Genomic DNA, 17,341 nt, shown 5'->3' with positions numbered 1-17,341 from the left:
AGAAAGCTTAAAGGAGACTCTAACCAGTGCAAGGATGTGCTTCTAAGGAAGAATATTGTGTTTTAATAAGCAAGCTAGATGAACATGTTAAATACCTTCCTATTCCAAGAGGAGGGGATAGGGGAGATCTTGCCAGCTTCCCCTCCTTAAGCACTTCAAACCTTTTAGCACACACACCCTACAAGGAAGCCTGTACAGCGTCTAAACCTAGCGTAGGTTTTACATCACACGCTTTGTACAACACCTTGCACAGGACTAATGATGTAATGCAAATAATTAAACATAAAATCATGGTTGGCAGTTGACAGCAGAAGGGAGTTGGTTGGAACAGCTCATAGTGACAGTTTGTCCTTCCTTCGCCCTAATTCAAGTTGGAGAGGTGAAAAGTGCTGTCCTGCCTGGCAGGATCACAGCACGGCAGAGATGAGGACCCCTTCAAATTTCCAGATGAAGCAAACCGCTTGTTAACTGTCTGACCAACTGCAGAGGGGTAACTGTCTGGCTCTGACCTGTGACATCCCGCCAAAAGGGGTTAAAAAAGAAAAAAAAAAGGCATTCCAAAGACTTTGAAGTCTTTCCCATATAAAGCAATAACAATAAAAATAGTTCTGATCTTCATAAACCATCTATACTGAGCTTAACTAAACATTTTGCTCTTTCACAGCTGGACACTAGAGCTAGGTGTACAGCTTGGAACCAAACGCTTATCAAATCAAATGATTTCGCTCCTTCATCAGTTCACAAATTACCCATGAACAAACTTTAGTTTTGATGACTTTACTCATTATGTTCAATTACTCAGTGTATCGTTTATATGAATACACTTCAGCTAATAGATAATTCACAAATTATTCCTTTGGTTGCCCAAATCACATGATGACTTTCAAGCATAAGATCACCTAAATCTCCTATGAAGTTTGGATTCCAAGTGGAGACAGCCTTAAGGGACCTGGTTTCCTAGACACTGTTTATGGGCGACCTCACCACTGGTTCGGGGGATCTTCCATAGCCACCTTTTAAAATCTAGGCCACATTTCTATTTTATTTTAAATTTGAAAGTCATGCAAAAACTTTCCAAATTACAAACCCTCATTCCCGGACACTGCTGAGAATAAACTATTAACATTCCCATGAAACTCCTAAAAAGCGCTGCACACACAGCCGGAAGCCCTGTGTGCTGTTTCCCTTTGAATCCTTCTCAGTTGTTATATTTCCCTGAAGGCTTAATTGGGTTTTACTGGACATAAATAAAGAAGTTAAACATTTCCTTTTCTGGTAGATCACACCAATTGATACTTGACTCACAGACTTTCCAGGCCTAGAGGGTTTTGCGTTCTTAAGGGAATATGTCTCCAAAATGAAGCCTTTTTTGTGTTTTCCTGTTTATGCTTCCATTGTGTTGCAGACTTAGTTTGCATTTTTTTTTTTCCATGCAAAGCAAGAAGCAAATTCAATTAACAAATTACAGATTCCCCTTACTTGGTGAAGGTAAAGGAAAGGTTGCTGGGGCAGAGGAAGAATAAAAAAACAAATAGAATAAGGGTTATAAAACTGAAAAGTAAACAGGTTAAGTGATTTATTAAAAATCCCTTGCACAGAAGACACCTGTTTTCCAGCAGTCACAGCAGAAATGGTCACGTGAAGCAGCAAAAGGGGATATACTGAGACCAAATAGCGACTCGAGAGCTGTAAGGCTTGCTAAAAGCCATTGGCCTTTATCAGAAAGCCACACCAACAGCAGAACCACCCATTCCTCTCAGTCTATGTCTGCAGGAAACATGATAAAAACCTTCACTAAAATATAAATAAGGAGTCAGGACTTGCCAGCTTGTTATTTCACATGACAGCCACGCAACAGGGGTGCTGCTGCCTGGCATCACAGCCCCGCTGACCAGGGTACAGAAAAAGTGGAAGGCAAAAGACGGCACCCACCATAAACTGGCCCTCACTGCTTATTTTGGAGCCATGCACCTGAAGTCACATTTAGAGCCAGGAAGGAGGAAGACATATAGACTAGAGGTAGGTTGTGCTCTTCATTCAAAGCTTTGTTCTGCTCACCAGGAGTATCTGATGGTGGGCAATTAAAACTGGCTCGCAGCTCTTTGGTGGTGTTTGTTGCTTCGCATTCTTGTCCACAGTCACTGGTAATGGAGCACACAACAAAATTCCCCCGTTTTCCCCACCCTGCTCTTCCAAACAGGGCAGTTCACCCAAACCCCAAGACTGGATGCTCACTCCAGAAAGGCCTCCACTTTCAGGAAACTGGTTACTTCAACCAAAGCTGCCCTGGTAGCAAGTTTAATGAAAGAAGAATGCCTTAAAGAGAAAGGAGACAAGCAAGAGTTTGGTATGGAGCATCCACCCTGCCCTGCTCACTGAACACCAGTCCCTCCCAGTGCTCTGAAATGCATTTACCAGGGCTGCCCCAGAGCTGGGCCTGGAAGTCAGCCTGTCCTCACACCCCTCCGCAGGATCCTCCTATGTGCTCTGCATGTCCCCCTGGCCAAGCCTTATCTTCTTCAGGGCTTCCCACATGGCAGGGTCCCCACCCAGGGGACACCTTCCCAGGTGGGGATGGCTATAGATCAGGACCCCAGAAGCTGGGTACTCTAGCATGACCCCTTACACCTATGCTTAGGCAAGGCCTTGGAGAAGAATGCTGGGCCATGAGGTTCTGGTGACAGTGGGCTTTCTAAAAGCTCAGGGCTCAATCCCTGCTCTGCCACCAACCTTCTGTTAGTGGCTCAGCCCAGGGTCTGCTCACAGGACATCCCCTTCCATCCATCTCCTGCCTGGCTGAGCACCTTGTGGCTGGTGTGTGCCTTCCTGCAGCAGATCAAATCCCAACAGCACACACAAAACAGGTGTTCTTGCATCTGTCTTCTTTCTGCAGCAAGCCTTGCTGCTGCAACAAACTCTCACTCTAGTCTTTCCACCTTCCCAAACCCCAGTGCCCCACGATGCCTTCAGCGTCCCAGCTCTTCACTGCAGGGCACCTGTCATCAGTAACAGGGAAAATATCACATAGCAGCACCAGGTTAGCAAAGGAGCAACATTCAGACACTCACACTATAGCTTGGGAAGAAAGCTAGTAGACAAGGACAGGCTTTGGGCTGTGCAAAGGAGTGGAGCATCGGGCAAGGAGAAGAGGGCAAAGGCAGCGAAATCCAGTGAGCTCATGGACCAGGCACAGCATTTTAGCAGAGACCACGCAGTGCCACAGTCGGTGTTTCCAGACCTGACCGGCAACCAGGCAGGATTAAAGCTCCACTTATAAAATTACAAGGTTAATAGATGTTACAAACACGTTACCAGGTGTTGTGACTCGCTGGAAGCACATCCCTAAGATAGCAAAAGCAATTACAAGCACTCTGTTCACTATGCAGCTGCATCAACAGTCCATAGGCACTACTTAGCAACGCTTTATCAAAGTAAACTTAGCACAAAGGAGACTCTGGTGTGCCCACACCACTGTGTATGTCCCCTGAGACAGCCCTGATCCCTGACAGAGTTCGTCTTAAACAGAGCCCAAATGCATCAGTATTTTAAAAAACCCAAACAAACAAACAAACACCCAAAAACCTCAACAACAACAAAACCACCACGAAAACAAAATCACACACACACAAGAAAAAAACAAACCAAACAAACAGAACAAACCAGCCACCAGAGGCAAATTGTTTATAATAAAATAGAACCCTTAGAAGACATAGCCTGCTATGGAAAAGAGAAAATAAAGAAAGCCACCTGGGGAAGGAATGGAAGTCCACATGGCATGACTCTTCTGCTGACGTTCAGGCATCTATCAACTATCCTGAGATGGACAGAGTGGGAAACTAAGACATGGATGACCCATGGATGGCTGAAAGCCCTTGCCCTAACTCAGGAAGCCTGGGACAGGGAACTACTGTATCAACTCATCTTAGGCCAAGCCTGGTGAGATCTCCTGTCCAAGTGGACTACCTAAAACAGACAGAAAGTTCATAGGAAGCAGCACAGGTTTTGTACATCACTATAGCTTCACAAACTTGTTCCAAGACAAGGCCTGTGAAGTTCTGACGGAAGACGCAGTGATCAGCCCCAAGCTGGGCAATAAATAAAACAGCAAACGCCAACACCACGGCCAAGCACCTGTGAGCAGGACAGGGAGTAAAAAGCCAAACTAGTCCAAACCCGCAAGGACGTGACGGTATTTTCCAGGAACTTGCGACATCACCTTCAGGGTGGGGATGAACAACCAGTGTCCACACCTTGTTGCATTGTAGTCACTTGTATGGTTATGGGATCATGCTGGAATACCAGCTGCACATGAATATGCGGTTAAGGCGATTCATGTAAAGGCAATTCATTTCTCACAAACATGCACATGCTCTCACCCCACTCGCAGGTGAAATGGAGAGGAACCATGGGCTCTGTGCATGGTGCTGTGATGCGGACAGGACAGGGACAACAGGAGGCAACTCTCCATTTTAACAGGTTGTCTAAAAAGGTTCATAAAAGCAACTGTCTCTAGAGAACTCCTCAGCACAAGCAGCTTCAGCACACTCCACCCAGCCCACATAAAAGGTGAGTATGAGGGACATGCCAAGTCTCTGACCAGTACAGGCTCCAGCTGTGGGTCTAGGCAGGGGGAAGAAACACCCCGCTCCACCAACCCACTTATGCTAGAAGAAGAGATTTGTAGCTTTCTGAATTTTCAGCAATGCCGTGCAACATTAAACGCCCAATAGGTATATTAGCATGTCTGCTTCAGGAAAAATCACACAGAACTTTTCTCCTTATTTAGTGTTTTATCCAGATCAAAACTGAGAAATAAAACACCGCATCCATTCACTGCAGCTTGAATCGGTAAACAAATGACAAAAAATGCTTTTAAAGATACTTTTCCCTCTTGCTTTCTCAGCTACTCCTCCCCTGGTGACACAAAACAGAATCTGTCTCTTCCCCTCTGCTGAAGCTGAGATCAAACAGCAACTTTACCACATCATAAGTTACAATTAAGGCTACTCCTGGCAAAAGATGATCCTTCCCTAACTGAATGCCAAAGCTCTCCTGGCATTTGGTTTCCTATTGTCTGTATGCAGCCATGTATTTATAAGATTAGCCTCAAATTAGGACAGTTTCCTCATTCTTCCTTCACTCTTACTACAGTCTGGTTCCTGGGAATCTGATCCTATCTTCCACAGAGGTTACTCCCTGTTGATAGGAAATATCTAGTGTATGTGGGCAGGAAGCACCAAGAGAGGATAATGAGGATCAAGAGAGAGTCCTTTTTATGACTTATCACCACAGCAGATCAGGAGACTCAGAGGGCCATTTGATCAACAGGAACATTAGGAACATGTCTCACACTCCCACACACTGTCTCGCCCCACTGTGGTGTGGGTTAAATTAGCGCACGGGGGCTTTGAGGGCAGGAGGGGTCTCCCTGGCCCATCCAGCTCCTTCCATGTCATCTGGTTCCTCCTAACCAGAAGGACAGTACTTAAGCAATGGGAGAGGATGGGTAGAAGAAAGCAAGTCCTTTTGGAGTTGTTTTCTTGCCCAAACGTTCCTCAGAGGAGACAAGAGGCAGGTTTGTTCACCCAGGCAAAGGCTTTTCATCACCTACAGAACCTGTCCATTGCAGTGACTGGTGCTGGGGAAGAATAAGAATTTCTGTTGGTACAGAGCCCTCTCCCTGCTTTGGCTGTCCTGGACTACATTGCAATGTCCCTTCGATAACACAGTTTTCTCCTCCAGCCATGCACTTGGGAAGTTCACTCACCAGAGAGTGCAATACCTCCAACCTCCATAAAAGCTCCTCACACACACACAATCACATGGCTTTCTCCAGGACAGCATCTTCTTGGAAAAGCAGGGGAATCAGAGCCCCTAACTATGGTTAGATCAAGCTTCACCCTGCCCTGTGTCCTTTTCTTCAATGGTACTTGAGAGCAGCACGTAGGGAAGAGTGTAAAATCAGGCCAAGTACATGGCTATGTTTCATTATACTTTCCCAAGCTCCAGCTATTTGCAGCTGCATAACCTTCTTAACAAGAGACTATGTACTGACATTTAAAAGCACTCAATGGATCTTCCTCACATTAGTTACTCCAGTCTCCTACAAACCTACAAAGACACTTTCGTTCACCACAGATTCATACAGTGCATTTATACAGTTTGTTGTCAGCTCTTTTCCTAGAAGTCAATTGGTTTGGGTTTTTTTTTGACCATACTCAGAATCAAGCTTTGTTTCTATAACCCAGTTAATTGCACTCCTGACATCTTTCTCCCAAGTGACAGTATCCTGTTTTGAACCCACTGCACTGCATTTTAGATTAAGACGGCTCCTTTTTCCTCCTGGATTGCTTTGCTTTTCTTAGTATCACATGCTCCTACCTCAACACTTCACATGGTGAGGACTTCCTACAGCTATTTGGTACAGTTTTTCAGTTTTGTTGCTCTGAATACTCAGCAGCAAACTTGATCATCTGCCACTTACTCCTTTTTATCATCAACAGACATATTCAACAGCTCTGGCCTTCAACAGGGCCTTGTTGCATTTGACTGATGTCAAGTCTCCATTGGACAGCTGGCCCTTCACCTCTCAGTCTTTGTTTCCCATCTTTGAGCTTATTATTTACCCATTAGAGACCCCCATGAGATGTCCTGAAGCCCTGAGAGCACAACAGGACCACTGGCTGGCCAGGGTCCAGCCACCCATGGACTAGCTTGAAAAAGACCTATTTCCCTATCTGTTCTCTCAGCCCTACTTCTCAGCTTGCCCCAAAAACCTAAGGGGGCTCCTGGTTGTGTATGCGAGGAAAAGAGAAGAGCTGCACCCCAAGCACAGAGCAATCATGACATTTGGTACGGACAGACATAACGTAGTGGCAGCAGCCAGGCACCAAGGAGGATGAGCGTGCATCCTTGGCTCTGCTGAACTCCAGCTATGCCAGACCACTGCCAGAAATTACTGGAGCTCAGTGCCTTTTTCCTGGGGGGAGCTTGAACAGATCCCCATAGAAACACCACCAGGATTTCCTCTTGCAATGCCATGGGCTTGGAGCAGCCACAAAGGGAACTGTCGTTACCCAGCAAACCAGCTTGCTCCCAAACCCTGGAAAACATCTGGAGAGAAAAAACAACATAATTCTTCCTAACATCCCTTTGCCAGATCCTATTCCTCAATTCTTGGGAGATGAATAGAGCACAGCCTTTTCCTGCTAGTGACAATCTTCCATGCTGCCACCCGGCCGTCCCGCCGAGATTGTCCCTCTGGACCTCAGTCTTCACCTCCCCGCCACACCATGCTTTTGCAAATTGCTCCTTCAGCCTCCTCCACCCCAGAGCTGCCCGCATTTCAGCACCCAGAGAACAAGCCTCAGGAAAAGCACCTTCCTCTTCTTTCACAAGGAGCGGCCGATTGCTTCAGATAATGGCATTAAATGAACAAGTCAGACACTCGGCAGCAAGATTAGTTCCCACAAAGACTTGGTAGCAATGAGAGTGGTTAAAGACAGGTAATGAGTGGGTGGCATTTGTCATAATGTAGATTATAATTTGTTTATTACTCTTGGTACAGCTTTCGCTGCTGTTGGAATGCAATTAAATAATAGTACCTATGAGTCCTGACGAGTATCTGTCATCCCTGACCTACAAACACCCCTGGGCCTCCGCTGCACATGCAGTAGCACTGGACATGTGGTGACGTCGCATGGCCAGCAGGAAGGATCCCACGGCTCGGGAAGAAAAGTGAGGAATTCCACAGACAAAACCAAACGTATCTCCACAAGGAACAGGCTCACAAAAGCTTTGGAGATTCTGCATGATGGTTAGTTTTCTTGAGTTTCATTAATAATTACGACTATTTCAGGAGAGTGGCATCTGGGAGTTATTCTGAACTGCCAGAGATCAGAGATTGATTTTAACACAGAGGCAGGAAACAAGTTATTGTGTGCAACTCACCACTAGTCCCATCTCTAAGTCCAAGTGCTTCATCTCTTGGTGGCAAACCAACACCAGCTGCAAGGTCTCACCATTTCCCTGGGCAGCCAGCACATGCAATTCAGATGTGCTCTTCACAAGATAGATGACCTGCTCCTAAGAGGATCTGTCCTCTCCCTTCCCATCTGAGAGGGGTCTGGTGAGCCCAGGCTGGGGGAAGAGGCTGCAGGGACCAGACTGATACAGACACTCTAAGAGGAGCGTGGATGGGGGACACGATGGGGCTTTCCTGGCTACTGCTGGTTCCAGCCACAGATAGCAAGTGCCAGTCCCACCACGGTGACTGGAAACTATCTCAGCACAAGCACTGATTCTGTATTGGGAAGGCGCACTGGCAGATTGCAGCTTCAAACATGACTGGATTGGTTTTATTAAAAATACTGACATTTGTAAACCTCACTACAGAAAAACACACACACGTCTCTCTGCTTTTACCAGATTTAAAACTAGACTGGGAATATCTCTAAAACTGCCTGAGCAACTGGCAACACAGGGAAGCAGCAAGCTGGCTGCTCCAGTCTTTTTCAGACGCAGTTTATGTGCAGTTCAGCTCTTTATTTGGGCTCCTGTCAGCATGACACCCCTCAACACCAGTGCCTTCAGCAAGTTCTGCTGCAGGACTCACTGGATGGAGGCAGACAGGGTCAGAGGAGAACCTCTGCTTCACTAACTTTCAATAGCAACCCTCCTGCCCCTCTTCTAACCACTTAAGTCCTTTTCTTTGCAAAACAAACAAACAAACACACACCAACCCACAACATGTTGCATGGATATAAATACAAATCAGCAGCAAATTTCGGCACTGAACCACACTATCAGTGCATGTTTGGGCACAAGCTTGCTCCCACTGAAGTCAGCAGAAGTTTGAAAAGACAAAACACTTCCCACACAAAGGAGAGACAGAGGAAGCAGTCAGAGCTGTGAGGCAGATAAGCCGCTTGTCAGAACAGGCTTGGACTGTCCTAGCAGGAAGATGTTGTCCAATGAGAGGGAAAGCTATTTGGGGAATGAATGAATAGTGAAGCTTCTTGTTAAAAAGAGAAAAGGGGAAAAAAAAAAAAAAGGTTAATAAAAGAAAAAAGACCAAAAAAAAAAAAAACAACAACAAGACTTTCCCAAACATATCTCTCTCAGCTTTCTGCCAACTGGATGCAAGGCCAGGACATGCAGGAGCCTGCTTGAACCTCTCGTGCAGGATCATTCGAAGGCAACAGCCTGAATGGGGGCAGAGGGGACGGTGATGAATGGCAGAGAGGACATGGAACGGATAGCAGAGCTGCTCCTTGTTCTGCTTGAGGAGAAGGCAGTTTCTGCAGGCTCAGCACCCTATATCCCCTCAAACTCGCATCCAGCATCCCGCTTCGCACGGCTTCAAGAAGATCCTGCTTGGTTCTTGGAGGTGCCATCCTGCCTGGAGCACTGCCTGCTCCAAGCAGCGGGGAATCAGCCATCCAGGGAGAGGAAGTGGCAAATTTAGAGTAAGAACCAAACAAACTGTATCACTGGAGAAGAGCTGTACATTTTCCACTAGGTACTGAGCTGCCAGGATTGCACGGTAAAAAGACAGGTCCAATTCAGAGCCACACTGGGGAAAGGAAGGAGAATGCTTACCCCAAATCTGGTCGCAACTCTTCTCACTGCATCCCCTCATATACATTTAGGTATCTTCCATACAGATGTTGTGCTTCTGGGGTGTCAACAGCCGCTACCAAAGCACAGAGCTCAGCCTCTTGCTGGCACATGGTTTTCACTAATGCTGCATTGGTGACCAGGGTCTCACCAACACACCAGTCTGCTGCTTCCCACTTTGTGCAGGTTTATCACAAAAATTCGCCTCTCAGAAGAAAACAAGGCAAAACCATGAGCCAAACTAGAGCAGTCCTTAAAAGAAAAAGGAAAGCAAAGAAAAAAAACACAGACCAGAAACAAAGAGTAAACTTCATAAAAGCAAAACCCCAAATCATGAAGAATCTGCCCTTCAGGCAGTAATGGGAGATGAGAAGAGCAGAGTGCCTGAATGCAGAGACTTTCAAAATAAAGCAGTGAGAAGCCCAGCAAATGGCTTTACATAAGCCAGATGTTTCTCCGGGGAAAGAAAGTAGGAAAATAAATAAATCCGTCTGGATTCCCCTTTCTCCACTCATACTTGATTCCCTCATCAGATACTTTTTAAGGTCCTACATGCTTTTGGATCACTTGCACTGCTGAACAGCACAGAAGTATCACACTTCCCCCCACAAATGTCCCCATGGCCCAGCCAGTCACCATTTCCAACATGGCCCAATGTCTCTGGTAGGAGCTCCGTTCTCCTGCAGAATGACCACAGCTTTGCAGAAGTAGCTGCCGGATGAGAGCACCTCAAATCCCAGCTACCCAAAGAAACAGAAAGTGGTGGAGAAACCAGAGAAAGCAATAAGTGCAATGCAGAACAAGTGCCAGTTCAGCTGTGAGCACAAGCAACCAGAAGGGACAAAGGAAGGCCAGGGAGGGCTGGTGGTCTCTGCTGGCACCAGGCAGGGAGAAGTGTCCATGTTGCCCCAACACTGCGGGGTCCGCATGGCCCACAGCAGCTGGGCACCAGCAGTCTGGGGCTGTACAGCCAGCCCAGGTGTCTGCACCTGATGCGTGATTAATTCTTAGCCCCTAATTAATCTTCAACCCTCGACTGAGCCAAAGCTGAACCGCAGTTCCCACCGTGACCCAGCTCCCACTTAAAAACCACAATTGCGACATGGTTGAGCGGGGGCAGTGTGGAGGTGTCAGGGAGGAGCCCGGGGCACCAGTAACTCAGAGTTGTATGGCAGCAGTTCACTGTCTCTGACCATCGTGGCTGCTGGGGGCTGCTGCTGCCACCACAGGCTGAGGGGTCCACTGCTGCCAGCCACACAGAACCTTCTTCCCCTGGGCTGTTCATCCTCCCACAACTCCTTCACAGGACCCAGCTGTCTTGCTGTACCACCATGACTGCAGGTCACACTCACAATGGCCATGAGTCTTTCAGGTCTTCCCAAGCCACCAGTCTAGGTCCCCTCAGGTGCCACTGCAGCTCCTCAGGTGTTTTGGAGAGGAAAAGGTGAGAGCAGTGACACATCCAGGCCAGAAAAAGGAAATGGTGCTCACCAAGGTGACCAGAGCTCAATACAACTGCCAGCACACAGCACAGCCGTTGTCCCCATGCCACACTCTTGTGGTCGTGTCTCCTACCCAAAGGTCCCACCTGGACTGTGGCACTGTGGGGTGGCCTTGCTGTGGCACATCCTTTGGGCCCGTGCTGCTGGGTGACACAGCAAAGAAGGTCAAAAGACAAAGCCACTAGAAAGGGGAACTTTGCAGGTTTAATAGAGGAACTCGAAGGAACAGGACATGGAGGCTGGATGGGATTCCCATGAGGTGCTCTCCCTGCCTACTGAACATTTCCTCACCTGCCTTCTCAGCCCAAATTACATTCAGACAGACCAGCACTCTGACCTCAAATATCATTAAGAGAAAGTTTTGAGGAAGCACAGGACCGCATGGCACAAATATCCAGATGAAAGCCACTTTCACACAGTTTCTGAGAAGCCCAGAGCATGACTATCACAGCCTGTGCCAGTCAGCTGTAATCACAGGGATGTGTTGATTAGCTGAACTATTTACATGCCTTCGCAACACTGCAAATAGCCTGATTTGCTCACATAAGGGATAAAAAAGGAAAACAACAACCCACAAATAACCTGGTTACCTTGGAAATGTGAGCACCCAAATTCAGACGGTGGCAGGAAGAGTCTGGTTCCCCACGTGCATCTCTGGGTGACACAACAGCAGGCAAGTTCAGAGCTGCACAGGTTGACTTGCATCATGCTCAGAGGTGTGTTTGATGCCACACCAAGAAATAAGGGCCTAGAAGAGGCGTAAAAGAAAGCTACAAATAACCCCAAAGCCCCTGCTTGTTGGGCTCCTGAAGCTGCTTCCACTACCCCTTCAGTTTTCCCTTCCACAACTGTTTGGGGCTCATCTCTCCTGCCTTTGTGTTGTCCCTCGGTCATTGTCTGCGACCACAAGTAATCCTCACTGCACTGCCTTGGGAAGTTGCTCTTTGCTCTCCTATTGCACAAGATGCCAAACAGTCATCCTCATGTTCAGGACATACCTGCTCTCCTTGCCCTTGCCTCTCCAGCCGGGGTGGACAGCCAGGCTCTGCCAGGCAGCACGGAGGCATGCAGGCTGGGATGTGCTGTGCAGAGGGCTGCTGGAAGGGCTGAAAATCAGCTACCTGGGCTCACTGGTGGGGAGCTGCAGAAGTTCAACTCTACCTGTGTTCAGACTTTTGTGCTTCTGCCATGACTCGAAATGGAAGGAGAAACTTTTTGAAAGCACCTGGGACCTGTGGTCCCTCTAACTGTTCATATCAGAGGGGTAAGACCCATTAAAAAAAAATATATATATATACACAAATACCCAATCATATTGCCTGAGGGCTTGTGGCATCACAAGTGAAAACCCATGGTCAGCAGTTCTCTGTGCCCAAGCAGATTACCTGGTTCTGTAGAGCAGAGCCCACAGAGCATCTTACAAGCAGCTTATCTGGAATTAATGGGTTAACCGAGGAGCTTCTCCTTGCTGAGTGTGGGAAGCAGTATCTCCTTGCCAAATTCCACCGGTCTGAACATAACCAGCTTTCTCGCTCAGCCCATGCTCCTACGCTCAGCCAGTGCTCGTGCCCGCCTCTGCAGGGGAGTGTAGACAGACCCCACGCTCTTTTTTCTCTGTAACTATTTCTCCAGCATTGCCCCTTTCCTGATGTCAGTCCTTGTCTCCTCGGGAAATTGCAGGACATCAGGTCTCCAAGGAAACCCCTCCGAGCCAAGAAGTACAGTGCAAGACACTTGTAAAACACTGATGGCTGAGAACCAGACAGTCGAGGCCAGGAAGCTCGGAAAAGGCTCTTTTGGGTCCTGGAGGACAGAGCACTTGCAGGTGGCAGGATGGTTTTCAAACAAGTTAGCTCCTTCCATTTGCAATGAGGCTTTTCAATGCAGCAGTGGCGGGATGCATCTCCCAGGATCGGGTACCCCGAGGGAGCTGCCTGCACGCCAGCAATTTCACCCAGGCCGTCACAAATAGCAGCTGTGTGGTTCCAGCCAGCCACAACTCAGCTACCACACAAATGTACTTACAGAGCTAAGACTAACTGCTAATATCCTATTCCACACCTTAGCAGAAAATCATAAGATGAAATCAGACGGAAGCAAATACTGCCCTACACCTGACAAGCTGCTCTGCACTCCTCTGGTGCACAGCCAGCCTCCAGCATGGTCTCAAGTCTTCCTCAAGAGCTACTCTACCATGTAATTACATACAAAAACCTAAAGGATTTCTTTTCCCTGCATACTAGGTGATTTTCATTTGTTGAGCCACTAACAGGCCTGTAAATCAATATATAGATTTCCATCATGTAGTCGAGGAGTAAACAAATTCTCTCTCACACATACACTACACACACACACAATCCCTTGGCTCCTGCTTCAGCCTCTGCCTGCCCCCCCTGCTCTGCAACAGACTCTGCACCCATCAGCCTGAGCAACTTATGGAATCAAATGAGGTATCTTTGGTGCTTGAGCCCTAGGAGTAGAACACCATGACACGCACACTCACTTTGATTAATTCAGTGATTGAAGAATTTAATTTCTTGCCATTTCAGTTAAAACAAGGGGGCAGGGGGGAACCCACTCCAGCTCAGCCCTGCCTCGCAACCAGCAGCAGCGTGGGGACCACAGCTCCCTTAGCTGGGCTGCACTCACACACTCTGAGCCCCCTTTCACCCTAAAGCATCCTCATCAGCCCCTCCGGTTTCCCATAAACCCATTGCACCCGCAGCCAGGGAGCACAGGGGGACAGCACAGCCCAGGTGTGACACTACAGCCAGGGCTTGGCCCCACCTGAGCGTGCAAGAGGCGGCTCCTGCTCTCTGTGACACCCAGAAGCCATCAGGTGGCTGCCCACAAGGCCACAACTTCTTGCTTTCCTACTGAAATAAAATCCGCTTACAGCGGTAGGCAAGGCCTCACCATGCTTCTGTAGGCCCCGCTTAAACAGCGAACAAAAGTGTCTTTAGTTTATCTATTTATTTTCGGTGCAGAGGAATGGCTGGGGTCAAAGCTGGTCCCATTCTCAATCTGTTCTTTGTTCTCCGGTTTATCCAATACCCCACATCCCTCTCCTCGCCCTCCCGCCTCCCCTTCTCCATTTTACCACAGGTCTTAAAAATTAAGCTGTGCATGAAACCAAACACCACACTTGAACACTGCCCAGCAAATGCTCTTCATGGTCACAGAAGAATACTAATTGACCATAAAAAAACGGATAAGAGCAGCATGCCCTTATACGGGCAGAAGCTAGACAAGCATCTGACACAAACATCATTTTTAAAGAAAAAATAATATTTATTTGCAATATAAACAAAGTCCCAATATTGGATCAGAATATATAGGGTCACTAATTTTCCTTCATAACTCAGAAAGCAGAACCATTCCTCACTAACAAGCTCTCATTTGTACTAATCAGAAGATGCATCTTGTTTTTATTCCTTAAAGAAGAAAGACCACTAACAGCACAGGAAGCCTTTACAAACCAGCTAAGCTGTAATGCAATACAGATGCACTGTCAAAAAAATCCCTGAAAAAAAATTAATTCCTCCATGAGGTAAGATGCAATTAAGATATTCTCAATTTTCTCACTCACAACCATACTTATGCCCATTCTCCCTTCCAATGACCCACGATCCCAACATTGTTGCAAACAAAACCCAACAAACAAACAAAAAACAACCAGAAAACAAGAAAGAGAAGCTCATTCCAACATTCTGGTAACATCTTTAACAAAAAGAACGGTTTCAGGATATGACAGCATCAAACATTCCTCCAGATGGAGGGGTTTTTTTTTAATCATTTTTTTTCTTTTTCTTGAAAAAAGTACAAAAAACTGGATATTTAGAAAAATCCGTGGCTTTTTTTTTTTTTCTTTCTTTTCTTTTCAGTTACAGGAGAGTTAAAGTGGACAGGGAGGGGGGGAGAAAGGAGGGACTACATTGCAGCCAATAAAGAAATCTCCAAATCCGTTCTGCCCTCCTCCCAGAAATTATTACCACTTCCTCCCCTCCCGGCTTACTATAAGGTATTCACCAAACACTAGCCAGAAATATCAACAAGTCTTCTCAGAATAGAAGGCACGGCATAAAGTTATTCGAAAGAGGAAGAAAAAAAAAAAAAAAATCAGAAGCTCTGTTGAAAGCTCCAATCATTGCAGAATTTGCCAGTTAATATATATATTCATATATATATATATAAAAATTCTGTTACAACACTCTTCTCATCACTTCCACATCTCTTCCCTCCGCTCACACGCTCCACGCGTGACAATCGAGTCCCATCCCGCTACGCAATCCTCGCTCTGCTCCGGGCGCTCGCCGTGCTCCCCCTCCACCCCGCACACGTGGGAAAGGATCAAGTGTGCACAAGAAACGCCAACATCGCCGCTACCTTCCGTACGCGGGAAGCTGGAATGGTTTCGGGCCAGCTGGATGACGTTAAGTCAGTCAACAGGCAGCAAAGAACGAAGCCGGGCTCAGACATGCTTCTGCTAACTCTGGAGGCTACAGGAGTTTTACCTCTGGCAACAGCAAACAGTATTTTTGGCAGGGGTGGCATTAAAAAAAAATAAAGAGAAAAAAGCTTGCGGCTTAGTCACCTTGGCTGAATCAGTGCAGAGGTTGTGATTGTGAGTGCCGGAGTGGTGAAGGGGTTGCGTTTAAGCCCAACTGGCCTTCACACAGAACAAAGCTTCCTACCAGATGCTAACAACAACAGCAGCAGCATGTATCTCTCTCTGGAGTACCCAGTAATATGCCAGGACATACCAAGGCTTCACAAAGTGTGCAAAATGCATTTGGTCAATATAAACATTTGATTAAAAAAAATAATAAATGATCAAACAAGAAACAGAATAAAATACTGGTTTTGCAACCTCGTCTGTACAAACAGTCAGGAACTTACATATTTAAAAAGAGTTTGAACCCAAAGCTCGAGTAAGATCTACCTTTTCTTTTTTTTAAAATCAAGAAAAAAAGTAAACTTGGGTTTTAAAACAGTCTTGGCCCAACACCTTTTGTTCAAGGTTTCCAAGTGCATAAATCTCCTCGCTTTCCACAGCAAGCTAACCCCTGGTAGCTCTTCACACGTGTGCGTGTTCTGACAGTCCCAATGCACCCAGGAAAGCGGTTATTGCCGGTAACAGCTGCGTTCAAAACGCTGTAACATCGCCCGTATTAAATAACCCCCTGTAAAAAGACTACCTCTTCAAACCACTTTGATCAGAATACTAATGATCAGCATTAGCCTTCTTAAAGCAGCGATCAGGCACCTCTGCCCAGAGAAGCGAGTTGTTCCAGAGCTGCCTGGCAAGACAGATGTTTTTGTAAGAGTTGAAATGCTCAAGAGAAGCGATTCAATGCTCAAGTTCCCGACCAGGTGGATTCCCCTTCATGTGGACTCCAGAGTGTTCAGCTGAAAGAGGTTGTGGTTGGTGGGGGTGGTGAAGTAGAGCTGTTCACTGGGCGAGCGGTTGTCGCAAGGGCTGTTGAGTCCCAGAGTCCTCTCAAAGTCCAGGAGTTGGCCCATGAAGTTAAAGTTTGGGGAAATGTTGGATTTTTTCCTTTTCACAAAGTCATAGGCATCATTCAGGGACAAGTTGAGTTTTTGCATCAAGTAGGCGACGGTGACTGTTACAGAGCGGCTGATGCCAGCGAGGCAGTGAACAAGGATCCCACACTTCTTGGAACGGGCCTCATCTGAAACAAGACAAGGGGAAGGAGGTGTCTATTATTCTGCACCAAAAATGCACAGCTCTGGAGCAGGGCCAGGTGGCAGCTGCAGGCTCCCAGGACCAGGACGACTGCCAGAACTGGATCCCCTGCTCCTAGTGACACCGTCTCGTGTCCCTTTGACATCCACATCTCTCCACAAAGGGCTCCTGAGATATCCCCACTACACAGCGAAGCTGCACATCCCCGTTCCGCACAGCAAGGCCAAACATCTCATGTGCTTGAGAAGTATTAATCAAGCCTGGCAACACATCCCTTGTCTAGGGAGCATCAATACCTTCTATTCAAACAGACAAATGGAGTAACCCACAAAAGGCAGGTGGAGCTGGAGACAAACACTCCAGGGAGATGCTGATGGTCAGGCATAGCGACCCACCTCAACACAGCTACCTGGGGAAGGCTGCGCACGTGATGCGAGGCCACAGCCCAGCACCACACAAGCTGTTCTTTTACGCTGTTCTTATCCTCCTCCCACTAGAAAGTTATCTGAATGTA

At 47.1% G+C, this 17,341-nt stretch overlaps 1 protein-coding gene across 1 annotated transcript in view; it reads right to left on the bottom strand.

Moving 5' to 3' along the window:
- Positions 1-17,341, bottom strand: part of DUSP7 (dual specificity phosphatase 7) — a 330,623-nt gene that overhangs the window by 307,854 nt on the left and 5,428 nt on the right. Inside the window, exon 3 of the mRNA XM_065075106.1 lies at positions 9,601-16,813. Within this exon, the coding sequence (XP_064931178.1) occupies positions 16,506-16,813 (308 nt within the window). The 3' untranslated portion in view covers positions 9,601-16,505. The remainder of the gene's footprint in view (positions 1-9,600; positions 16,814-17,341) is intronic.

Source organism: Columba livia, chromosome 10 (assembly GCF_036013475.1).
Source record: "Columba livia isolate bColLiv1 breed racing homer chromosome 10, bColLiv1.pat.W.v2, whole genome shotgun sequence".
Lineage (NCBI taxonomy): Eukaryota > Metazoa > Chordata > Aves > Columbiformes > Columbidae > Columba > Columba livia.
The sequence above is the reverse complement of the archived record's forward strand: the minus strand, read 5'-3'. Positions and strand labels throughout refer to the sequence as shown.